This window comes from Ceratotherium simum, chromosome 5 (genome assembly GCF_057802395.1).
Source record: "Ceratotherium simum simum isolate JZ-2026a chromosome 5, ASM5780239v1, whole genome shotgun sequence".
Taxonomy (NCBI): Eukaryota; Metazoa; Chordata; class Mammalia; order Perissodactyla; family Rhinocerotidae; genus Ceratotherium; species Ceratotherium simum.
Window position 1 is genome coordinate 18311552 of NC_141904.1, and position 27224 is coordinate 18338775.

Here is a 27224-nt window from a genome sequence, read left to right on the forward strand (position 1 = left end):
ACATAGGCTGGTGGGAGAAAGTTGAGAGTACTGGTAAGAAAGTAATTGAAGTGATTGGGGTTGAGGCTAAGAAGAAAATGAGGAAATGATTGATACAATAGAATGGGAGAAGCGAGCATTACGGACACTAGATATATTATGAGCCCAGAGAATAGCTGTTGTAACAGTAAAGGGAAGGAGCTGAAGAACTACTAGCTATTGAGATATAACAGTTCAAGATTTTGGAGGTAGAGCAATTTACATGTTGCTGCTGTCCATAGAAATTAGTTGCTTTGGAATGGATGAAGGTTGTTGGAGTTGAGGAATAAAAGGAACATGGAAGGAGAGATAGGTTGAGAGTAGGTGGTCTCAAGGTCATTGGGAGTCTGCCGTAATAAGTCACAAGAGAAGGATGTATACACATTTTATAAACTAGTTCCAAAATCCTCAATGAATGAGGTAGCTAAGATACTGGGAAGGATGGAGGGTGGCATAGTTTGATGGCATATGTCTAAATGGAAATAGGAGTTTTGATAAGGATACACAAGTAATCATCTGATGTGGTCATAGAGATCCAGGGCAGTGCCCACTGAGGGTGGAAGAATGGGTCCTTGGGGCTCTACAGGGCCAGCTGTGCTTCAAGAAGGTGAGGAGGTTAGTGGAAGTCACAGTGGTATTAGGAGATGACAGTACAGTCATGTGCTGCCTAACACTGTTTTGGTCAGCCAGGAACCACATGTATGATGGTGGTTCCGTAAGACTAGTACCATATAGCCTAGGTGTGTAGTAGGCTATACCATCTAGGTTTGTGTAAGTACACTCTATGATGTTTGCACAAGGACAAAATCACCTAATGATGCATTCCTCAGAGAATATCCCCGTTGTTAAGTGATGCATGACTGTATAGAAAAGGGTCATTGAAGAGAGGGTCACAGATGGATGACCAGGGTACTAAGCATGCCAGCACAAGTTGAGGTCCAAATAGATTTTAGAAGCTTGAGAAAGTTAGCAGAGTCCAGTCTTTGCCCAGCCTTCAATTGGTGTGTCATGGAGAACTTGCTCTGGTGTGTTCAAAGAAAATGTTTTCTAGTAAGGAACCATGGTTTCTGTCTAGAGTTTTAGTTAGTAGAACTGGAAAGACCTTTAGCAGTTTGGGGAGAATAGATATCCCCAGGACGTTGGAAGGGGAATTGGCTGCCTCCCTCAGTCCATCTTATGAGAGAAGTAAGAATTCAGAGAATTTCTAGTAGGACTAAAACCACAAATTATTAAATGCCTGGATGCATGACTTGAGGATGTGCTTGCCTTTTTGTTTTTTATTTCTTACAGCCTACAGCTCTTTTTCATCCAGCTTTATAGGGAGTTGAGTTCACAGAACCCCTAGATGTTCTTGATACTTGGAACTGTGTCTGGAAAACTTAAATATTTAGTTCTTTATTTCCCTGTTAAAGATGTTTGAAGTTTAAATTTGGAAGTTGTTGATCACTTAAGATTAATTATGTTTCTTTTTTTGTTAGTACTAGTAACATTCTGTGGTATTCAAGCTTTTTGAGATTAGGAGAGGTAAAAACTGTTGTTGACTCTTTTTTTTCTTCTTTTAAAAATTTTCGGTAAACTTTACATGTAATGAAATGTGTAGATTTTAAAATGTTCAGTTGGTTGAGTTTTGAAAAATAAATACACCTGCATAACCCCATCCCAATTAGATGTAGAACATTTCCATCACCCCAGGAAGTTTCCTGGTGCCCCTTTGTAATCAATTCACCAGTCTCCCTCCCATCCCCGTTCCCAGGCAACTGCACTAATCTGATTTCTATCACCATAAATTAGTTTTGCCATGTATGCTTTTATGTATAGCTTTTTTCACTCATATAGTCTGTGAGATTCATCCCGTTTGTTACAGTCTCAACAGTTAGCTTATTTTCATTGCTGGATAGTATCCCATTGTATGAAGATACCACAATTGGTTACCCATCCATTTGTTGATGGACATTTGTGTTGTTTCCAGTTTGGGCTATTCTGAATAAAAGTGCTATCACCATTCGTGTACATGTTTTCATTTCTTTTGGATAATTACCTAGGAGTGGAATTACTGTGTCATAGAGTAAATATATTTATAAGAAACTGCCAGTTTTCCAAAGTAGTTGAACATTTTTGTACTCCCAGTAATGTATGAGAGTTGCAACTGCTTCATATCCTTGCCAACATTTAGTCATTCTCGGGTGGAAATGGTATGTCATGGTTTTAATTTGTATTTCGCTGATGACAAATGATGTTTAGCACCTTCTCATATGCTTATTGTCCATTTATGTATCTTTTCTTACAAAATGAATGTTCACCTCTTTTGCCCATTTTGTTTAATTAGGTTGTCTTTATTTTTGGTTTGTAGGAGATCTTTATATATTCTAGAAACAAGTCCTTTTTTAGATAGATGTGTTGTGAATATTTTCTCCCAGTTTGTGATTTGAATTTCATTTTTTTAACAATGTCTTTTGAGGAGCAGAAGTTTTTAATTTTGATGACAACCAATTTATCGATTTTTTTCCCTTTTGGTTCCTGTTTTGTGTGACCAGTCCAAGAAATCTTTGCTTACCCCAAGTTGTGAAGATATTCACTTGCATTTTCTTATAAACTTTATAGTTTTAGCTTTTACATTTAGATCTATAATCTATCTCAAACCAGTTTTTGTGTGATGTGTGATGGGGTCAAGATTTTTTTTTTTTTTGCAGGGAAGGATTCACGCTGAGCTAACATCTGTTGCCAATCTCTCTTTTTTTTTTTTTTTTTTTTCCCCTTCCTAAAGCCCCAAACATGGTTGTGTATCCTTGTTGTAAGTCCTTCTAGTTCTTCTGTGTGAGCCACCGCCACAGCACGGCAACTGACAGACGAGTGGTATGGTGACCGGGAAATGAATCCAGGCCATTGAAGTGGAGAGCACGGAACTTTAACCACTAGGCTATCAGAGGTGGCTCAAGATGTTTTCCCTCTATACCTTTATCCAGTTGCTTTAGCATCAGTTTAATTGAATTGCCTTATTGACATTCCATTGGCCCTGTATTTGTGGGCTTATTGTTGGATTCTGTTCTATTCCATGGATATGTCTATCCTTACACCAATACCACGCTGTCTTGATTACTATAGCTCTTCATTATGTTGTAATATTAGGTAATGTGTGTGTCTTCCAACATTGTTTTTTTCTTTTTTACGATTGTTTTGGCATTTAAATTTCATTTTAGAATGAATTTATTTCTTCAAAAAGTCTGTTGGGATTTTGATTAGGATTACTTTAAATCTATAGATCAGTTTGAGAGAGTTGACCTCTTAACAGTATTGAGGCTCATCTCAGAGAATGATATTTCTCTCCACTTACTTATTTCTATTTTTCCTTAGCCACATTTTGTAGTTTTCAGTGTAGAGGTCTTACATATCTTTAGTTAGATTTATTTCTAGGTACTGGTGTTTTTTGATGTCATGGTATTGATTTTTAAATTTTATTTTCCAATTGTTGCTAATATATAGAAATACAATTGATTTTTTTTTTTTTTTTTTTTTTTTGGTGAGGAAGATTGTCCCTGAGCTGACATCTGTGCTAGCCTTCCTCTGTTTTGTATGTGAGATGCCACCACAGCATGGCTTGATGAGTGGTGTGTAGGTCTGTGCCCAGGGTCCAAACCTGTGAACCCTGGGCCACCAAAGCAGAATGCGTGAACTTAACCACTACGCCACTGGGCTGGCCTCTACAATTGATTTTTTAATATTGGCCTTGTGTTCTGAGACTTTGCTAAATTCACAAATTGGTTTTAGTAGTATTTTAGAGATTTCATAGTGTTTTCTATACACATAATCACATCATCTGTGAATAATGAGTTCTAGTTCGTCCTTTCCAACCTTTATGCTTTTTGTCTTGTCTTTTTACATTGGCTTGGACCTCAAGTACATGCTTGAATAGAAGTGATAAAAGTGGACATCCTTGCCTTGTTTCTGATCTGAGAAATAAGAATTTAATAGTTCAACATTGAGTATGATGTTAGCTGTAGGATTTTTGAGGATGCTCTTTACTGGACTGAAAAAGTTTCTGTCTGTTCCTACTTTGCTGACAGTTTGTATCATTAAAAGGCTTTGGATTTTACCAAATGCTTTCTCTGCATCTATTGAGATGGTCTGGGTTTTTATCTTTTATTCTGTTAATGTGGTGAATTACATTGATTTTTAAAGGTTAACCTTTCTATACACTTGGTCATGATATGTTATCCTCTTTGTATATTGCTGGATTCAGTTGCTAATATTTTGTGGAGAGTGTTGAGAATGTTTCTGTCTATGTTCAGGAGGGATGTCAGTCTGTAATTTTCTTTTCTTATGATGTTTTCATCAGGTTTTAATATCAGTGTGATACTGGCCTTGTAAAATGAGTTACGAAGTGTTTGCTTCGACTATTTTCTGAAAGAGTTTATGTAAGATTGGTAGTATAGCTTTCTTAAATGTTTAATAGAATTCATATGGGCCTGGAGCTTTGGGGGAAAGTTTTTAATTATTTGGATTTTTAATTTCTTTGTGTCAGTTTTGGTAAATTGTATTTTTCAAAGATTTTTCTGTTTTATCTCAGTTATTAAATTTATTGTCATAAAGTTGTTCATAATATTCTATCTTTTTAATGTCTATAGGATTTGTAGTAATGTTCCCTCCTCATTCCTAATATTGACAATTTGTGTTTTCTCTTTTTTAAATCAGTCTTAACAAAAGGTTTAACTGTTTTATTAATCCTGTTAAATAATCGTCTTTTGACTTTATCCTTATCCTGTAGTTAATTTCCATATTTGATCAGAGAAGGTAGTCTGTGTTATTTCTAGTTAGAATCCTTTTTTTTAAAATATATATGGTCTAATTCATGATTAACTCCCCCTTGTTTTCATGTCCCGTAACTATATTGTTCAAATCATATGTCTACACTAAATTTTTATCTGTTTTGATCTTTTGTTTTCTGAGAGGATTTAGTTTCAAACTATGATTGTGGATTTGTCTGTTTCTTCTTGATGTTTTTTCCTATCAGTTTTTGCTTTCTATATTTGAAGTTTTTTGTTAGTTGTACTACTATATCATCTTATGTTTTTTATTAATATGAAAATTTTCTTATTAACTTCATATTAATTAATGAATTTATTAATATAAAATCTTTTTACCTTGAATTCTAATTTGTCTCAGGTCAGTGTCACCTCATCTACTTTCTTTGTTTTTGTCCTTTTTTTGTGACCTGGCATATATTTTAAAATTTTGTTCTAGGTGTATCTCTTGTAAGCAGCATCAACCTAGACTAGAGTAGACTCAGACATTTTTTAAAACAAGCAGATTTAAGCTATTTACAGTTATTGTGGTTGCTGATGTTTTCTTAGTACCCAACTTTCTTGTTGCATTTCCCTCCTGCCTTTCTCCTACCTTCTTACCTTCTTTCTTCTCCTTTCCTCCTTTCCCCCGCGTCTCCAGTCCTCTCTCCCCAGATGTTTGCTAGCTCTTCCTGTCCTGCCAGCAGGGAGAGCCTTGATCAGAAGACCTCTAACTTTCTCCCTTCGCATTTGATACCTGTATGGGATAAAGAATGCAGCGCTGCCCAGCCAGTGCAGCAGCTTTCCCCTCTGTAAGTCTCAAATCTCCTTTCTGAATTAATGATTGTATTAGATTCAGTTCAGAAATGAGAAAACTAATTTTACAGGAGAAATGCCTGTAGCCGAGTTATTTGTTTCTCTGTCTGTATTCTTAGGAGGTGTGAGGTCTCAGTCTGGACTATTTCAGACCCGTGGGTTCGGCTCTGTAAACATGAAATTTACATTTCAGGTGGTCGGCCCTGTACCTTTTTCCGTCCAACCTGTGGAATATATGTGTTGTGCATTGCTAGACACGTGTCGTGCATTGCTAGAGGGACACCTGGATACAATTTGAGATACAGTAAATCAATTGAGGGAAAGTTGCTCTCTGCTTTTATTCTTTCAGTTCTTTTGGATTATCATGGAGAAAGCCTTTGATTCTTTACCTCCCTCAAACACTTGCTAATTCCTCTCTCCTGCCTTTTTGTAAACAGTGAGCTAGTCTTAAGCTCACTGCCTTGGTAAGTACCAGTATTGAGCTAGAATTTAGTAGTATTGTTTTGTTTTCCTTTTAATTGATTTTTTTTGGTTCCTTTGTATTTTTTTCACAATAATTACTGATTTTCCACTCAGGATAGTGATTAAATTTTGCCTTTTAAGTTTTTGTTTTAAAAATTAAATCAATTTTAAAAATATTAAATATAGGTAGGATGAAGGGATATGACAGAATTGGAGAATATGATATGTGTTGGAGGTTGGATATGGCCCTGGTTGAGAAAGTGGCATGGGAATGAGTAAAATTTGGGAGTTACTTCTCCAAGCATTTCTTGGGCGTCTCGGTTATTTCTGTTTTGTATGCAGTACTAACTTGTTGTTTAACAAGTGTTTACTGAGCATCTGCTTTGTGCAGAGAACTGTCCTGAGAATACGAGGAGGAATTTTGCGTTCTTTGCCGTGTAGTCTAGGTAGGGACCAGGACATGTGTCTGTGCGGCAGCTGGTGTGAGTGTGCCAGAGTGAATGCTGCCAGTGGCCAGGACGTTGCGCTGCCGGAGAAAGCAGAGGTGCTTTCTGGCTGGGGGCTTGAGGCCTTGGCTCACACTCATGTTCACCGGGTGCCTTTCTCCCTTCCATTTTCAATCGCTCTTCCTAAATCCATCAGCTTTTGGGGGGAGAAGGGGCTTTTGTTTGTAGGCGTTACTCTGAGAAGCACTGTGTCCAGAAGAAGAGTTCCATGGGCCCTCAGAAGACAGAGTGGCCACCAGAATTCTGGCTACAGCACACCTCTGTCTAGCTGGATAACTGGTTAATTATTTTGAGTCCCAGTTTCTTCTTAATCTTTGTTGGTGATGCTGAAACCCAGTGTCCTTCCTGAAGGCAGCGTGTTTGAGAGACATTTGTGATGTACATTTGTTCATCAGTAATATCTTTACTCTGTTATTAGTATTTGAAATACTAATGGTTAATGATTTTTAGAGTATTTTATGTAATTCTTTTTTCTCTATTTTTTTCTAGGTCTTGATGCAGAACTTTATTATGTGAGAAATGACCTTATTAGTCACTACGCTCTTTCCTTTAACCTGTTAGTACCCAGTGAGACAAATTTCCTGCACTTCACTTGGCATGCAAAGTCCAAGGTAAGAAAGGGGTTGACTACAAAGACGCCAAGACGGGGCCACTCAGGCCCAGAGGCTGAGGCAGGGGCTGTATCTGAGGGGTGGGCTGCCATCTTTACAAAAGGGTCAGTGGGTGGTGGGCTGTAGCAGTATTGGGTCCTTTCAGATTTATGTTTTAGATCTTTAGCCTGTTCCTCTAGATTTTCTCAAATCCTTTAAAATGAAGGTAGCCATCGTTTATGTGACTAGTTTATGAGAGAACACTTGGGTCCTTTCAGACTTTTCAAACAAGGATACAGATCTAGCCTGAAGAGGGGACAGTTAGACTTGCTAATGACTGTGCTGTTATGGTGAGGCGGTTGAGTGGGGGGGGGGGTGGGGGTTGATGAGATGGATGTTTCAGACATGTTTAATATAATGGATATAGTTCTCTCATTTATGGAGAAACGGTGAAAGTAAGGTGCAGCAGACCTGGGCACCCATGTGTGCTGTAGCTAAGCTCCTTTAGCTGTAAGGAACCTCTTGACTGGGTTACTTGTTGCTGTATTCTTCACATTTGCTCTGTCTGGGCTTCTCGAACATGCTAAATTTTCTCATAGGTCAAAGAGTGGGAGGCTGGGTGTAGAGCCCACTGCTCCCAAGCAGCTTCAGTTTCTTTTATCAACTATATATATAGCCTTTTGAGTAGGATTTTATTTGGGAAATGAAAACAGTTTTGCTACTAAAAACAAATAAGAATACCTATTGTAGAGTTTTTTTTTTTTTTAAGTATTATAAAGTGGTGTCTGTCTTGATATTTGTTGCAAGTCGTTTAAATTTGACCACTTTAATATAGATCTTTCTTAACTACTTAGAAAACAAAAATGGTTATTGGGAAAATTCAAATATTATAAAATTGTTTTAAGAACTGTTAAGACTTTGTAGATCTACACCCAGAAGTAATCATTGTTTATGTGTAATTTGGTATACTTCAAGGCTCATTTTTTTTCCTTTTTAAACAAAACGGGGATTTTATGACACGTGTTATACAGTATTTTTCCCCCTACCTTATGCTATATCTTGGCATCTTTCCATTTCTCTACTTACAGATTTAACTATTCTCTTTCATGGGTTTATAATATGTTATTGTATGGATGTATCATGTGTGGTTATTTGTTAAGTGCCTCATTGACATGTGGATTTTTAACAACATTTTACTATTTGAAACAATGCTTCCTTTCACTATTACAAATAGTTCCTTCACTTCATTTGGCAGGCAAAATCTGTGGTAAGGGAATGGTGAGAACAATTGGTGGTTCATCTTATTTTGCTGTTTCTACCTTTGTTATTGATGAATATAGAAACACAGAAAAAATGTGTGTGTGTGAACGTGTACATGTGTGTATGTATATTGTATGTATACATATATATACATACGTACATTAAGAACATCTTTGTTCAGAAATTTTTGTGCACTTGTGACATTATTTCTGAATAGTAAAATAGTAAAGAAGTGAAATGGCTGGGTCGAAGAGTGCATCTTTAAAATTTTGACATTTCCAGGTTATTTCTTCCTTCTGTCTCCCAAGATGGTATCAGTGAACCAACAATCCTTACAGAGTGACTAAGGGTGCTTATTTCCTCAGTTCACTCCCTAACACTAAGTACTTTAAGTATGTTTGTTTGCCAATCAGGTAAGTAAAAATGAATATATAAATAAGCATATATTCATATTATTATATATACTTACATATACATTACAGAAACATTATACACACATATAAATATATGCATTAAAACATAGCTGCAGGAATATTGTGATTAAAGTAGAGTTAGCTTGGATCCTGGGTAAAGCATACGTGCCTTCCCATCTGGAGCACCGTGACTGTCCAATGTTGTTGCCTTGGGGTATCCAAATATGGGGGAGGTGCTCTTCTGGAGTGGCTAGATCTCTTGAGGGTGAAAATTACAAAAAAAGAGATCAAGAGAGAAAATTCATGTGAAACAATTAAGAAGATTTAGTAAATGGTAACCTGGATATGCTGAAGTGCTAAAATAAATGGCATAAATAATTAGAGAAGATTCACCTGAGGCATTTTAATCTGAGCTATGTCAGTTTCAATGAGTAGGCACCTGAACTCTTCAAGGAAACTGGGGTAATATATTTTTCAGTATTCTTACATAACATTGTGTGACCTTGTTATTATTTGGGGAGGAGTAACTTTTAATTTTGATATTATTTCAAACGTAAAGAAAAATTATAAGAATAGTACAAAGAATTCTCATATATCTTTTACCCAGATTCATCAGTTGTTACTGGTTTGTTCCATTAGCTTACTTTATCATTCATTCTTTCTTTCCTTCTCCCCACCCTCATGCTCACACACTTTTTTTCCCTTGAACTGTGTGAAAGTGAATTACAAGCATCAAGTCCCTTTGCTCCCAAACGCATCAATGTATATTTTCTAAGAACAAGGGAAGGGCATTCTTTACATAACCAAAGTATAATGATCAAAATCAGGAAATTTAACATTGATACAATACTATTATCTAATCTACAGTACTCATATTGCATCAATTATTCCAATGATGTTCTTTATAGCTCTTTTTTTCACCTGATTCAGGATCATGCATGCAATTGGTTGACATCCTGTTAGTCCCCTATTAATCTGGAACATTTCTGTGGCCTTTCTTTGTGTTTCTTGCCCTTGACATTTTGAAACATACAGGCCAGTTATTTTGTAGAATTTCCCTCAGTTTGAGTTGTCTGAGGTTTCCTCATGGTTAGATCCATCTCTGTGGCGGTAACACCACAGAAGTGCTGCCTTCACAGTGCACGTGATGTCAGCTTGTCCCGTTACTGGTGATGTTAACTGGGATCACTCAGTTCACCAGCCTTCTCCATTGTCAAGTTTTCTCCTTTGTAATGAATAAGTAATTGAAAAGAGATAATTTGAAATTATATTAAAAAAATCCCATTCCTCATCACCCTTTCAGCCACCAGTTTTTGTTTCTGTGTTTATAACTAAGTTTCACTTCTCAGCCAGGGCTCTCGTGGAGAGTGTGGTGTGTTCCCCCTCCTTGGAAGAGGTCCGATCTGCACTGGGTAACCATTTGGTGGGAGTGTTGTAGAAGAAATTCACACATTTGTTGAGTGGCTGGTCTTGAATTTTAAGTTTCTTTGCAACTCTGAGATCCAGTGTTTCTGTGAACATCTTTAGGGCAGAGAAGTTTCCTATATTCTCCAAAAAATTGATAATTAATCCTTTGTTACTTTTCATACCTTTAATGTTGATGACTATAAAAACAAATATTACGTATATTTTTAAATGGTGAAAAATCTAATGAAGGAATAGAGATTCTATTTTAGGTATTCTACTGACCTTGAACAGGGCATGATTATTTCTGGACCCACTTAGAAAAAAAGAACGCTGATATATCGTGAGAATGTTTCCTGGGCGGTATATGGGGTAGTGACTTGTGAGTAAAAAGGCAATGTGGGATGTGGCAGTTAGAATTGAATAGAATTAAACCTTCTCTTACTCATTCCTTTTAAAAAATATGTATACACTAGTTGTTTTTATTTGGAGTGAGTTTCAGGGGTCTGACATTGCTGGTGGTGGGTGCCTGAGGAGTTTTAGGAGCCTGTCACAAGGAGGAAGCTGGAGTACAGGAGAGTAGACAGAAGAGGGGGCTCAGATGAATATACAGTGTATGTTTGAGTGGGAAGCACTGTTGGCCTGGGTATGCGTTGGATCAGGAGGAGGCTTGGTATAGCTCTATTTTACTTCCGTGGTCTTCACAATTATCTTATCTTAGAGCATAATTTCTAAACTACTTCTGTGGCAGGCATTAAATCCCATCATTAGTGCACATTTGGACTGCTGTTGCTGGTATGATATTCCTGGTAAGGCAGAAGTTCCCTGACTTGTTGGAGGGCATCACCATCTATTTACATGTCTAGGCCAGAAGCCTAGAAGGGATCCTAGACTCCCTCTCCTACACCTTCCAAGTCCAGTTGATTCTCTCTCATAATTATACCTTAAATTCATCTCCTACCTCTCTTGGGACCTAATGACTCATCCTTAGATTGGGCCTTCATTGTTTCTGAACTAGATGTGGAAATAGTCTTCTAACTGGTCTCCCTGCCTCTGGATTGACCTCTCACTGCACCCCCACAAGGCTGCTTCAGGGCTCTCGGTTGCCACCAAAATAAAGTTCTAATTCTTTAGGAAGCCTTCATGATCTCGTCCCTGTCTTTTTTTTCTGCGTCCTCTCCCTAATCATTTAGTGCCATTTTGTCTGTCTGGCAATTTCTTGGATGCCTTGTGCTCTATTACGTTGCTGCTGTTTGCTCTGCTAGAAATGCCCTTTCCCCATACTTTACCTCATTAACTCCTGTTTAGCTCATAAAACTCAGTCCTGTTGTCACCTCCCCTTCAGCTGTATCAGGTGCCCTTCTCTTTCCTCCCGCATAGCCCTCGTCATACTCGTAGAATATTATGGTAGTTGATTTTCTTTTCTCTCTCTCTCCTAGATGCTGAGCACTTCAAGGGTGGGAACCCCTTTTGTCTTTCTCCGTGTCCCCTGTGGCTGGTGTGGCACCTGGTACTTAGTTACAGGTGCTTCTTAACTGACTGCAGAGGAAAATGCATGGGTAGAAGCCACAGGGCACAGCCCAACGGACGGGGAACTTCTGAGCAGTTAGAGCTTTTCAAAGTTGGAAAGTGCTGCTTTAGGAGCAGTGAATTTCCTGTTTCTAGAAGTGCGAAAACATAGGCTGGGTACACTTGACACTAGTTGTACATGTGGGATTTTTCAGGTACTTTACTCTGAATAAAGCTGTAAATTTGGAAAAATGAGTGGAATTCATAGATCGAATATATAGCTAAACTAATTTAAAGGTTCATCTATAACAATAATAAGAATTTAGAAGAAAGTAATCATCTTATATCTTAAAATGTTTTATCGTAAAAAAACTAAGGAATACGTGTGTATTAGACTAGTTGCAGGCTTTCGCCATTGCAGCTCCTAATTCCAGTTTTAGGTCATAATCTCTTCAGTGATTTTAGCACAGTTGATTAATTGAAGTTTGTTGTATTTTAAAAACGAATCTTTCCAGTATTCAGTATATGCACATGGTACAAAATTCAAAAGGCAAAGGCGGTATACAGTGAAAAGTAAGTCTGCTACACCTTCCTAGTACCATCCCCAAGCAATCCAGCCGCCTATTTTCCCCTCCATTGGCAACCACTGTTAACTGATTCTTGTTTTCCCTTCTAAAGATGGTCTGTGTGTGGATAAGCCTCTCTATGTGTGTGTATATGTCTATATTTTAACAAGTAATATACTGCATACTTCTCTGCAGTTTGCAGAGCACTGAACAATGTATCCTGGTAAAGATTCTCTGTCATTATATGTAAAGTTGACCTTTTTTCTTCACAAGGCTGAATCATATATTATTATATGGTTGTCCTTTGGTTTATTGATCAGTTACTATGAGAGGACACTAAGACCCATATTTGGGAAGGTACTTGGTTAAGGTGGTAGTAGGGGCAGAGGAACCAGGAGGTAGAGATGATTTGAAATGGGAAAGTCACACAAGGGGTCAGGAGAAACGTGGCCAAGGGTTCTTCACTGCTCATGTTGGCTTTGAGATGCAGTCATGAACTCAGAAGGAGGAGGCCATGGCTCCCAAGCTCTGACACTTTATCAGAAACTCTCAGTTCTTTCTTTTTGAGATTGTGCCAGAAGATGAAATATTTGCTTCCAGAGATCTCCAGGCTCCTTTGTATGTCAGTTCACATTGTAGATATTTTAAAATTAGTTTTCACACATCAAAGCATTTGCTAATAGTGTTCTCCAGTGTTTCCATGACTCTGTTGTGTCTTGCCAAACACACTGTGGTTTACTCAGAGGCTGGAGCTGTATCTTACTCTTGACGTGTGTGTCACACTGCCTTAGTGAGTGGTCGGTAAATACCATTGGTTAATTGCATTGCCAGACAGGATGAGACCTCTGGTATTGCTTCTCTTTCACAAAGCCACACACTCAAAAAAATCAAAGACTACTGGGTGGTTTTAAGAAATAATTAGTTTCCTCTGTATTCCAGAACATTCTCTAATATCCAGAAAAAAACATGCAGTTGCATCTGATAAGTGTCAGTAGATATTTAGATACTGAAAGGCGAAGATACACCAAAATGTAGTGGAATGCTCCCCTCACTCACCCCCATCCCATCGCCGTTCTCTGGTTTCAGCGACTCTTCATCATTGTCAGGAGGGTCTGCAGGGAACTTGTCCAGGTCCCTGTAGGAGCCCCTGGGGCCAGCCTGCTGTGTCCCCTGCAGAGTGGGGTTTCTATGAGAAAGACAGCACTTCTGGTCATTTCAGAGAAATTAAAAGGCTGTTTGGCTGTAGGCAAGTGCACTCACTTTGAGTCTGTACTGTGTTTCAGGAGGAAATGGCTTTACTCATCCGCTGCCTACTTGCAATTGCCATTTGTTTCCAAGTAAGGGAAGATTACCAAAAATGTTTATTTTTTAGCTTATTCAAATATTTATATTTTCTCTAGTTTCTTTTCTGAACTATTTTGGCCCTTTCTTTTTTCTGATAAAACAACTGCTGTCCAAATTTCCTTTGTTCTGATGGATTATGAATGTTAGCTTTACAACAGATCTGTTTTTCAAAGGATCATTGGCAACTGAGATTCCGTATATGTTGATACATGTCAAGATGCAGAAAATTGTACTTTAATAATTGACAATTTCTTCTCTGACCCCAGAAACTACAATTTAAAAATTTATATACTAAAGATTCCAGAGGGAGAAGAGAACTGCCTTCTGAATGCCTCACATGTTTAAGATAGTCCCTCAAAGAAGGAGCCAGCAAAGGGCAGGCTTCCCTACTTTCATACTGCTTATTCCTCCAGGCTGCTGTTCTGGCCAAAGGTTTGGCCTTCTCAGACCTCTTACTCAGCCCCTTCGTTCCCTCTCCCCATGCCCCTCACTCTACCCAGCTCTACTCACGAGGTCATTTCCGCCCCTCCTGCCTTTCTCTTTTGCTTGCCACACTGAGATACTCGAATGCTGGTCTTGTCCCCTGCCCTCAGCACTGCACTTAAGGCCCTTGACCTCATTTGCTGTTCTCTCCGTGATGCTTTCCTAGAGGTTCTGGTCCCTGGTTAGCTGTGCTACTGCTTACAATAGTGAGACCTAGAATAAAGGAGACAGCAAGTGTGGAGAAATATAGTAAGTTTGGCTTTGAATCTGTTAAATTTGAGAGCTGTAAGATTATTCAGTAGATATGTCTAGTAGGTAATGGGACATATGAGAGAGATTGAAGATATAGGAGAGTGAGAGAGAACAGTTAATGATACAAGATCTCATTGGTGGTGACATGGGCTGGAACCTAGTGTACTAGGAGAGAAGGGCTTATCATTTGGAGAGGAGAATGGATCTTTCCTTGGGACAAGAGTGCAAAGGTTGAGTGCTCTAACAGATCTGCCTGGTGCTAGAAAGAAGGGCAGCAAGGGAGTTCCTGTGTGCTAGCTGAAGGGGACAAGAACATTGTCCAAGAGTGAGGAGATGGGGAAGGCAGCAGGTGGTGAAGCCATGGAGTCCTGTGAGGTTTGGGGTGAGAAGACTAGGGAGAGAGGGATCGGTGAGGAAAGGATTGCTGAGCAGGATTAAGGGCCTGCCCTGAGCCTGGGGGTCCTCATTGTGTAAGAGCACCCTTCTCTCCTGGGATATGATTTCCTCCAGCAGTGCTGGGCAGCAGGAGTAGAGTGAGGTCAGGATGCTGGGCTGCCCTGTAAGGGTGTGGAGGGAGTGAACCAGCTGAGGGTGCTCATATGACTGTGTCGGTAACACTGTCTTCTTTGGGCTACAGGCTGTGGGAAAGTGAAACCAGGTCGCTGGCTGAGCTGGAGAGGAGGGAAATAACTTAATTGGTCATTGTATCTCAGCTCTGAGCATAGCCCTTGGCCTATAAATGTGCTTCATAACTGTTGGCTGAATCAGAGTGGTAGAGACAAAGAACTGATTTTGTAGAATTAGAGGTAGGGATGGGATCTTTGATAGAGTGGGATTTTTGAAGTGGTTTTGGTTATGGAGCAGTTCTTTAGTATGTAGGAATACTGAATATTGAAGCCACCAGGAAGATGGCAGGAGACAAAGTGAGCCAAGGGCCAACGCCTCTGCAAAGTCCTGTGTCTGTTATTAATGTTGATGGTATGAGAAATCACCATTATGAGTAGAACTTGTGAGCTTCAGAGTGTAGGTGATTTTGCATAAGGAAGGGATGTCTAGAAACGACCTAATGATACTGAAAGAATGCTGACCCTATTCTCTAGGCCCTGAGGGTCGGGTGTTGTAGGAACTGAATGACAGGCAGGGGAAGAGATGACTTCTGAGGAAAGCCAGGCTGGGGGAGAAAGTGGGGAAGACATTTGTGGGAGACTGTTGAGAATAGCGAAGTTCCCAAGATGGAGGACAAAACAGAAGGGCTGCAGCAGTGTTCTTGGCAGAGCATATAGGAAGGCTTGTGTGAGAATCTCTGGGGTCAGGAGTAGGCTGGCGCCTATGGGAACTGCAGTGGGGCAATAGGGCAGCTACTCTGAAATGACTGTTGATACCACTGGGGTCTGTGTTTATCAGAGGGGACTTGTGTCAGACTGACAGTTAGGTGTGTTGCATTAATTATCCTATTTGATCCTCATAATGTGTTGTATTACCCTCATTTTACAAAAACTGAAACTTGGAAAAGTTAATTATTTACCCGAGTCACATGGTCTCATGGTTCCAATTCAGCTCTTGCTGACTGTATTAATTTCTTTTGTGCCCTTGCCCTTCATGTATTGTCCTGTTAGAGACAGCGTGAATATAGGGATATAGTCAATGCATTCTCTTGTTATTCAATGAGTATTGCTGGAGAGCCTGCTCAGTCTTGGCCCAAACTTGCTGGTCTGTAGCTCTCTAGCACCCCCTGGTGGCAGTGACAGTATTGTGGTGCGCAAAGGTGAGAGTGAACACTTCCTAGCCAAGGTACCACTAAGGCACTGAGGCGCAGCAGCAAGAACATTTCCTTTGTTGTGAACATGGCACTTTCCAAATACAGCGTTTAACAATTGTTAGTAAACCTATTGTAACTGCAAAGCAGTAGTTTAATATTTGCATACCCCTACAGCCTTCAGGGACTTTGAAGTAGAGTGTGAAAGGAGAAACCCAGAGCGGGGGTTAAATTCATTGGATTGAGTTGACCCTCCTTCTTACCCTGGGTAAACACCCCATGTTCCAGCCATGCCCAGGGCCATCCCTTCCATTATAGTCTGGGATGATACTCTTTCCCTGTTCCCTTTCATCTTTATTATCTCCCAGTTCATTGGCTACTTTTTGTTAGTGTATAAACACATTTGAATATCTCCCACTGAAAAAAGAGGAAAGAAAAGCTTTCTTGGCTTCTACCGATCCTAGCCCTCCACCAGAGCTGCCCTTTGGGTGGGAGAGGGGTACCATTTTTATTCAAGACCCCATAGGCCGGACAAAGAGTAACATGAAATATAAGGCCTCATTGAAGGTCTTTAAGGTGGCGGCCATTCTGAATTATAGCTACTGCTTTGCAGTTGGAACTGTTTCTTCAGGAACGTCTCTCTAGCAACAAGGCTGTATTTATTTATTTATTGATGCTGGTTAGTTCTATTAAGCCGCACTAGGTAGGCCAGGTATTGATAGATAATATTGGTGATCCAGGGACATCTTAGTCACTTCTCTTCCCTTTTGGATTCTGAACCACTTGAGAAATAGATCCAGAGGTTAGATGGTCATCCAAACATGAACTTTCTTAATAATGAAAGCTGGACTAGAGAATGTGGCTTAGATATTCTGTGAAAAATTTGTGCCTTGGAATCTGTTTATGGAGTGAATGGGTCTGTAGAGCAGACCTTAATCCACCAGCCACATGGAGTCCCTCAGAGCTTGGCTTTTTAGCAACCAGAGAAGACATTGGTGACTAGTCCTGGTCTGTAAATTACACATCTCAGCTCCTTGGCTCTTCAGTCTGCCTCTCCAGGGCTTCTTTCTCAATGGCTAGGTAGTCCTCAAGAGTTCTAAATCTTAGATGGCAGATTGCACAGGAGAGTGGTGGTAGTGTTCTGGACATGAAATAGAGTGTGGCTTACTGGGTCAAATTTTTATCCAATTGAAAATTCCTAGGACTGTTTCTGACAATTTGGATTTTTTTTTTTATAACTCGATTATTTGTACGTAGGAAAGCCTCATGCGTTCCTTAGTTAATGAGCTAATGAGTGAAGTCAAGCTGTTAGGGTCCTTTCTGTTATCACAGATCCAGTTTGTGTATGTCTCCATTTTATAGGTTGAATATAAGCTGGGATTCCAAGTAGACAATTTTGTGGCTATGGACATGCCCCAGGTCAACATTTCTGCTCAGGGGGAAGTTCCACGCACTTTATCAGGTGAGTCTCAACGACAGAGTTAACATACTGTTTTCAACTGTGTCCCCCATATTCCAAAAGAATAGCTTAACTACTGATGTGTAGTGTATCTTGATAGTCATAAGATGTATAAGTACTTTGAAAGGTGATTTTTGTAAATATTGATTATTTACACCTCCTCTTTTCCATCCCCTCTAGACCTGTCTGGTCAGCTCTTCCTTATGGCCTTTTCTGCATTGCTGGCACTGGCCTCCATATGGGTCCCTGTGTCTGGTCTTGTTCCTCTTCGATTAACTCCCACACTGTGGCCCAGATGATCATTGAACACTCACATCTGACCATGTGACATCAAGCCCCTCAGTGGCACTACCCACAGACTGAGTACATTCCAGACTCTCCAGCCAGCATGCTGTGTTTACCATCTGCCTCTGCCTGCCTGTCTGGCCTTATTACTGCCCTCGCCCCAGTGTCCCAGCAGTTCTGGCGGTTCCAAACCACGTACAGTTCTGATAGCCATCCCTTTGCACGTGTTGGTCTCTGTCTTCAGGAGCGTCTTTTCCTTTTTTCTGCTTGTGAACTCTATTCATACTGTATATTCTGCAAGACTCAAAATCTGCTGTGAACTCTGTTCATACTAAATATTCTGCAAGACTCAAAATCTGCAGTCTTTTTCCTGCCTGCTTCTCTCCCTCCAATTGTCAACTCTTTCTTCTGTTCCTCCTGCCCTATAGTATCTTGTATTTAACTATTTTTGAACTGATCACATTATCTTTGTCTTTTTCTCCCTGCTAGCCTATGGCCACCCTGAGAGCAGGAGCTGTCTTTTTCAGCTCTCTTATTTATCTATCCCTAGTGTGTAGTGTAGCATCTGGTACAAGATAGGCGCTCAGTACATGTCTGAGTAAATGATTTAAGTGTTGTATTTACACCGATTTAACTACTTTTGAGCCAGCCTTTAGAGAAAGGTTCTTAGAAAGATGGGATTTTAAGAGAATGGAAATTTTTAAAACTTGAAAGTAAAAGGCACAGCAGTGTTGTGGAACTTTTTCTAGAAGTCTTATTCACTGGTATTAGTGACATACATGAATCTAAGCTAGAAAGCCTAGGAATACTGGTTAATTATTATGGGTCAGTAGAGAAATTCAGAAATGCCTTGTCTCTCATGTGCTCAAACACATGGTAGAATGATCTATTCTAAATTTGTGGAAAAATCTTAAACTGAAAGATTGAAAAAAAATGATGTGTACCAAAGTCTGTTATCCTGTTGCTATAGCAGTTGATTAAAGCCAGTTTCTGTTTAGAAGACTTTTTTTTTTTTTTATTGGTTTATAACATTGTAAAAATTTCAGGTGTACATCATTGTACTTCTATTTCTGCATAGATTACATCATGTTCACCACCCAAATACTAATTATAACCCATCACCACACACATGTACCGAATTATCCCTTTCACCCTCCTCCCTCCCCCCTCCCCCTCTGGTAACCACCAATCCAATCTCTGTCCCTATGTGTTTGTTTATTGTTGTTATTATCTACTACTTAATGAAGGAAATCATACGGTATTTGACCTTCTCCCTCTGACTTATTTCACTTTGCATTATACCCTCAATGTCCATCCATGATGTCACAAATGGCTGGATTTCATCGTTTCTTATGGCTGAGTAGTATTCCATTGTGTATATATACCACCTCTTCTTTATCCATTCGTCCCTTGATGGGCACTTAGGTTGCTTCCAAGTCTTGGCTATTGTGAATAACGCTGCAATGAACACAGGGGTGCACGTACCTTTGCAAATTGGTGTTTTCAAGTTCTTTGGATAAATACCCAGCAGTGGAATAGCTGGATCATATGGCAGTTCTATCCTTGCTTTTTTGAGGAATCTCCATACTGTTTTCCATAGTGGCTGCACCAGTTTGCACTCCCACCAGCAGTGTATGAGAGTTCCCTTCTCTCCACATCCTCTCCAACACATGTTGTTTCCTGTTTTTTTTTTTAATTCATAGTTGAGAATTTACCAGATTCATTTACAGGTTTATATTTAATCTCTTCATTAAGAGCCGTGCATAATTGCATTTTGGTGGTGAATTGTCTTCCCTTTTTATTAGGTAATTTTTGTTCTTACTGTTGCTAATGTGACTGGTGAGATAGCAGGGTCTGCCTTATGATTCTGTAGCTTTACTATGTTATAGCAAGAGGGCTTATGTGACGAAGCGTGTGTTAAAAGTCAGGAGAAGTTGAAAATAGTGATCTCTTCATTTAGTTTTGGTTTATTTATTTATTTTTTGTTTTTGTTTTTTGAGGAAGATTAGCCCTGAGCTAACATCTGTTGCCAATCCTCCTCTCTTTTGCTGAGGAAGATTGGCCCTGGGCTAACATCCATGCCCGTCTTCCTCTACTTTATGTGGGATGCCACCACAGTGTGGCTTGACAAGCGGTGCGTTGGTCCATGCCCGGGATCCAAACCTGCAAACCCCAGGCCTCTCAAGCGGAGCACAAGAACTTAACTGCTATGCCGCTGGGCTGGCCCTATTTTTTAATGCTAACTTTTGTATCTGTAATGAATGAAATAATGTCTAAAGCTGTGTAGTCTGAAGATAAGTTCTGAAAGTTTCTGCTTAGGATTTTATGTAAATACATTATTTTCATATTTATTGCAATACAAATAAATAATTCTAAAATATTTAATGGGCATTAATGTTGAATTTTAGAAAAGTAAAATATTTGTTCTTCTTTTTTTTCCCAACAGTGTTTCGGGTCGAGCTTTCCTGTACTGGCAAAGTAGATTCTGAGGTTATGATACTCATGCAGCTCAACTTGACAGTAAATTCTTCAAAAAACTTTACAGTCTTAAATTTTAAACGAAGGAAAATGTGCTACAAAAGTAAGGAATTTGTCTAGCAAAATGTATGTTTTATATAGATGTGAGAAGGTCAAAAATACATTTTGTCATCTTTTTACAGATTTGTGACCAAATCTTGATTATAATTGGAAATGAGAAAAGAGAGCTTAACATGAAATTCTAGGTTCTATCACCAGATAGCTTGTAGACAGGAATCTTACTCAGGCCCTGCTTTCTCAAAATCTTCTATCAGAATTGCTAGGATGTTTTCCATTAGGAATGTGAAATAGCACTGAAGTGGCTGAAGAGGTAAAGAAATCAGGTAATTCTGATGGGGCCCCTGAGTAACTGAGTGTTAACTGTGTTTCCCTTATAAAGTTACTGTTATGCGGAAGCATTGCCCTGGGGCCACATAGACCTGGGTTAGAAAGACAAGCTGGACAAGTTACTTAACCTAAGTCTCAGTTTTTTCATGTGTAAAATGGCCATAGTAACCTGTTTTTTTTTTTTTTTAAGATTAATTGAATGTAGCTGAAAGCTTAGAATATCATATGTGGGTACTTAGAAAATGTTAGTCGTTTTTGGTTTAATGTTAGTAGTTTTTGGTTTTGAATAATCTGTTATTCAGGAAATTACAGTGGATAGGAAAGAGTTCCAGCATTCTAGGTCATAGATCAAAGAATTTTAGAGTTCTCCTTAAAGGTTATCTAGTCCCACCCACTTACTTTAAGTTGCAGAGAGGTAAAGTGACCTGAATTTATAAGGTCACATAGGTAGAGCTGATTAGTATCTAAGGTAGGAAAAAAAAAAACCCTCTAAATTTATTGAGTGCTTACTATATTCCAAGTGCATTACATGCATTGATCTCATTTAATCCTTACAGTAACCCCAGGCAGTAGGCTCTCTCATTGTCTCCATTCTCTGAAGAGGAAGCTGAGGCTTAGGATCTGACCAGCTTGCTAAGGTCAGACAGCTGAGTGGTGCAGCTGGGATGCAAACCCATGCGCTTATCTTTGTTGTTAAACTCTTAACACATTTCCTGATTGGAGTTAGTGCTAAGTGTTGTGAGAAGACCTGAGGTCAGCAAGTGAGTTATAATGGCTAATGTTCAGAAACATGCCAGTAAAAAAACTGTACTGCATTAGAATGGACATTCTTGAAAAGAAAAATTAGCACCATTTAGCTTTGGTGTTGTGTTTTGTTTTGTTTTTTTAAAGATTTTATTTATTTATTTATTTATTTTCCCCCCAAAGCCCCAGTAGATAGTTGTGTGTCATAGCTGCACTTCCTTCTAGTTGCTGTATGTGGGACGCGGCCTCAGCATGGCCGGAGAAGCAGTGTGTCGGTGCGCGCCCGGGATCCGAACCCGTGCCGCCAAGCAGCGGAGTGTGCGCACCCAACCGCTAAGCCACGGGGCCGACCCCTAGCTTTGGTGTTTTGATACATTTTTCGGTTGTAGTGTGTTCGGTCATGTACCTACTTTCATGTAATTTTAAAGCCAAAGTGGACTTTAGAGACTCTAGTTCAACCTGGTCATTATATAATTGATATATGGGCCCCAGAGAGGCCACCTGAGCTTACACAGCAGGCAGTGAGGAGTGTAGAACACCTGGTTCCTGATCCCTAAGGAGGTGGACGCTGACTGCACCACGGTGCTTCATCTGTTAATGCTTGAAGGCAGAATGGTGGCCTAGTGTGATCTGGTCTGTGGATGATCAGCTGATATTCAGAATGATCCCGTACCTTCTCCGTTTTCTTTAATATGTACGTGAAAATTAACAGTTGATGTAATTTTCTATTCTGTTTTAGACTTAAGTTTAATATAGTACCACCCTTTTTATTTGGTGGTCATAATTCTGGCCACCCCAATCATTTAGTTCACGGTCATGATTCTTACTTTAATATGTGATCCCAGTGTATTTATTTGTTTGGTTTTCTAGCCTACTACATTTAAAAAACTGTCTGCAACAGAAAACATAGGTGTACTATATTGATTGTTAATGGATGTTCCTGGCAAGAAAAGTTTCCTTTATCATATGACAGCGGGAATTACTGAATCAGACAAGTTTTGTTTCTCTGGAACTCCTTAGAGCCTTTACACTCTGCTAATGTGCACTGTGAACCTCCACAGAGGTTATAGTATGTGGCTTTCCCCAAATTTCTTGACCACAGAAACCCTTTTGCATTGAGCATCTGTAAGTAACACTCTTTGGCTGATGCTCGCATAGACTATTGATTGATGATTATAGTGATGATTATCAGAAAAATAATGTAGTATTTATTGTCTTGCAACAAATACCTTGTTACTTAGCTCAGGTGATATTCTGATAGAACACAAAACTATGTTAGAGAAAATTCATAAGATGTAATTACAGTATTTAGAGATTTTCATGGAAAAGAAAGAATTTCTAAAGCATCTTTTATCTCCTTTTTAATTCAGAGCTTGAAGAAGTAAAAACTTCAGCCTTGGACAAAAACACTAGCAGAACTATTTGTAAGTGTTATTTACTGTATTATCTTTCTCCATCATTAGGGCTGAATAATTGTTGATTGTAAATGAACATCATTGCATGAAGCTTGGAGGCCTTGCAGTTTCCAGTTTGTCAAAAGATGACGCCATGCTATTTATTTCACTGATGTTTTGTAGATTGGTATGTTGTCAGATGAAACTATTAGAATTAAATTTTGTGAAGTAAAATTCATACATATTTCATAACAAGTGATCTAAAAAACTTTTGTAAGCAAGAATTTGTATCACATCATTTCGAATGGCCATAATTAAAGTATGAGCATGAAATACATGTAAGATCTTCATCTAGTTAGTGGAAGGTTAGAAAATTTGATTTGTGGTCTAGACCTAACCCTCAGCTAATTTCATCCAGATAAAAATACAAGTTTCAAGAGACCATGTTATTTAAACCTACAGAGCAGAAACTCAGAGTAGATTTTTGTTTTTTGGTGATGGTTGTGTTTGGAGAGTATAACTTAGACTTCTTTTTTCCTTTTCTGACATGGACACGTCGTTGAGGCTTACTCTTCCTGAGATAGTTTTAATAGCAGTATGTTAAAAGGTTCCTAGATTCTCTTCTTGGAAGTAAACTTAAAAAAAAAATTGTTGGGGGTGTTGGGTTCAAGTATGCAAAAGTTGAGAGAATGCTCTGATGAACCCCCATGTGGTCATCACCCTACTTCAGTAATGATCAGCATTTTGCCAGTGTTGTTCCATTGATTCATTCCTCTTTTTTTAGTTGGGTAGGTGGGTGGAGAGGGGTAGAGTATTTGAAAGCACATCCCAAGATCATTTTGCCCATAAATATTTCAGTGTGAATCTCTTTTTAAAAAGACCATTAAAAAAACAACCCACAATCACCCAACACCTATTCACTTGTATTTAATTTATCACATATAGCAAAATTAACAATAATTCCTTAATATTTAATAGCTAGTCCATGTTCAAATTAACCTGATTGTCTCAAAAATGTCTTTTTATAGTTTCTCCCCCAAATTAGGATCCAATCGAAACCTACACACACTATATTTGATTGACATGTATTTTATGTTAACCAGAAACCACTCCCCCTTCCTTTAATATCACTTATTTGTTGAAGAAAGTGAGTCATCTGTCCCATAGACTTTCCCACATCTGCATCCTTGTGGTGTCATTTAACATGTTTTTCTCTTTCCTATAAACTGGTAATTAGATTTCGTACTTGATTTGATTTAGAACCAACTCTTCTGGCAAGAATAGTTCATAGATGGTAGTGTGCGCTTCCTATTTTATCTTTTTCATCACCTCAAAAGGTACAAAGTATTAGATGTCTCAAAGTAGACGTTTTTTGAAGGTAAAATAATATGTGATATTGTTTACTTTTTTTAGAATATTTCATTTGGATTTATCTCTGAGAAGAAGGAAAAACTATTTAAAAAAATACCACTGCTCCCAAGTTTCCTTTTAAAATTCTAGTGATTTTACTCATTTCTTTTATGCTAGTAGGGTGTTATTTCTCACAAAGAGAATAGGTTATTACATGTTCTTGGTCTCTGTCTCTTCCTCACTCCCTCTCTCCTTCCCTCCCTTTCTGTCTGTCCATTCATCCATCCAACATTTATTAGAGTCTGTGATGTGCCAAGTGGTATGGTTGAGGCAGAGAATTAAACTGTGAGCAAAACAGACCCTGCCCCCAAGGGCTTATAATGTAGCAGATGAGATGGACAAGGCAGTAAGCAGTGATAACAGCATAGTGTGGCAAGCTGTATAAGACCAGCACAAAGTGCTTTGGGAACCCTGAGGAGGGGCATGTAACCTCCTATGAGGGTGTGAGGGACAGCTTCCTGAGGAAAGTGACATCTCATCGGAGACCTGAAAGATGACCAGGTGGTGGCAGGTGAAATGTCAAAATGAGGGAAAGGGAACAGTGCATACACAGGCCTGGAACTGGGAGGTAATCAAGCAGGGTACATTTGGGGGATCTGCCCAGCAGAGCGGTGTCCTTTTCTCTGCCCTGGAGTGTGCTTGGGTGGGTACTGCCAACATCAGCCTTTGGGACCTTCCTTTTCCCCTTCTCCCAAGATTGAGCAGCCTGTGGTATTCTTGAGGAGAGTCATGCCTTCATTCAGGCTGTAGTCAAGTCTAGCTGACCTAGAAGCCATTCGCTCTCTTTGCATTAATCTGTTCTGATTTATTGTTTGTTGATTCAGGGTTTAAATTTTAGAAAGCAATCTTATTTCCAAGTTTTTGAAAGCTATAACTTTTATCTTTTGTCCTGATCTATCCCCAGAACTCCAAAAACTTGTGTTTCTGTCAACTTGATATCTCCATGTAGGTGTGTACTAGGTACTCTTGGATGAAACCAAACTCTCGATTCTCTCCTCCCCAACTTGCTTCTTTTTTATCTTTGTAAAGGTACCATTATCCACCTAATTCTTTAAGCCGAAGCTTTGATTCCTGTTTTTCTTCCTACCCCAGTGTAATCCATTACCAAGGTCTGTTGACTCTGCTTCCCAATCCAGTAACTTCTCTTCAGTAACACTCTTGCCCAAGGCACTGCTTTCTCTTTCTTGGTACTGTAGTAACCCTCTAACCTGCTCTTACTCCCCCCACAGCATTCTTTACACAGTATGCAGAGTCAGTTGTCTTTGTTTTTTTTTGAAGAATGATAATGTGTGTCATTCCTTTGCTTAAAACCTTGCGGTGATTTCCCATCTCATTTAGGATAAAACCCAAATTCCTCAGGTTTTCTTCAGTAGAATTATGATGTGAGTGCTCATCATCAAAACTTACTTGAATCTCCGGTCACACCAGTTCTGCTTCTATTTCTTTGTCTTCCGGTCTGCTGGCTCATATCATATGTATCTGTGTCTCTGTGTGTCTCTTTCTCAGTTTGCCTCTGTGTGTGTGTGTCTCTATGTCTTTGAGTTATTTCCCCTATTGCTGAGGCTTTCTTTCTTTCTTTCTTTTTTGAATAATATAAAGCTGAACATTATTTTATTTCATGAGTAGAGTCTTGTTTTCCTGCTTTTATCTTTAAAAACAGATAAGCAAAATAATTTGTTACTCTCAAAAGAGAAAAAGATTAAAAGTGTATTTTTTTTAAACTTGTGGGTCACTTTGTTGTATATTCCTTCTCTTGTGAGTCAGTGGTTGTTGGCGACAAAGGTATCCGATCTCTCCACTCCAGGCATCACTGTTGAGGACGCGTGAAGGGTCTGTAGATCTGCACTGTCCAGGATGGTAAATACTATCCACATGTGGCTGGTTAACTTTAAATTAATTAAAATGAAATAAAATTAAAACTTCAGTTCCTCAGTTGTACTAGCTACATTTCAAGTGCTTAATAGCTGCAGGTCCTCAGTGGCTACTGTATTAGACAACGCACTATAGGACATTTCCATCACTGCAGAAAGTTCTGTTGGACAGCAGTGCTATAAGATGGTTTATTATAAGTATACTACTTATGACTTTTTTTTTTTTTTCTGAGGAAGATTGGCCCTGGGCTAACATTTGTGCCCATCTTCCTCTACTTTTTTTATATGTGGGATGCCTGGCGCAGCATGGCTTGACAAGCGGTGCATAGGTCCGCACCCGCAATCTGAACCTGCAAACCCCAGGCCGTCAAAGTGGAGCATGCGAACTTAACCACTGCACCACCGGGCTGGCCCACACTTATGACTTTTATGCATGTTAACCAAAAGTTCTATTTAAAACTTGGTTTTTTTTAAAGTACCACAAAAATATTTTAAAAATTGCTTGAACTTACATCCACATACTACTGGTAACTATCTTATCAAAGAATGGACACATGAAAAGAAAATCTTTTTTTACAAAGAACAGGATACTCATTGTGTATATTGGATCACAAAGCAATTGATGATATTTGTCTAAAAAGTTTAATGTGCTTTTCATTTTTATTTCAGATGATCCTGTACATGCAGCTCCAACCACATCTACGCGTGTGTTTTATATCAGTGTGGGGGTTTGCTGTGCAGTGATATTCCTTGTAGCAATAATATTAGCTGTTTTGCACCTTCATAGTATGAAAAGGATTGAACTGGATGACAGGTATTGTACATATTTTGGGAAAGTAAAAAAATAAAAGCAGTTAATTGCATTTACATGGGAGCCCACACCCAGACCCATGCACACTGGTGCACAGTGGTACAGGGGAAGGAGGAAGGATGATCAAGCCTAGCCAAGGGAAAAATTACTGTTGTCATTACTGCCATTGTGTTTCTCTGTTTTTAGGTTTTTTAACTTGTAATGTCAGAAATTACAGTTTATTAGTGC

The 27224-nt window shown here is 39.1% G+C and overlaps 1 protein-coding gene across 2 annotated transcripts in view; it reads left to right on the plus strand.

Annotated features, from left to right (window-relative positions):
* The window catches only part of RYK (receptor like tyrosine kinase), a 96966-nt gene that overhangs the window by 24009 nt on the left and 45733 nt on the right, over positions 1–27224 (plus strand). For both annotated transcript variants that reach the window (XM_087430552.1, XM_087430553.1), the window contains exons 2-6: positions 7070–7191; positions 17520–17619; positions 20348–20482; positions 22881–22934; positions 26855–26999. In XM_087430552.1, the coding sequence (XP_087286678.1) occupies positions 7070–7191; positions 17520–17619; positions 20348–20482; positions 22881–22934; positions 26855–26999 (556 nt within the window). The remainder of the gene's footprint in view (positions 1–7069; positions 7192–17519; positions 17620–20347; positions 20483–22880; positions 22935–26854; positions 27000–27224) is intronic.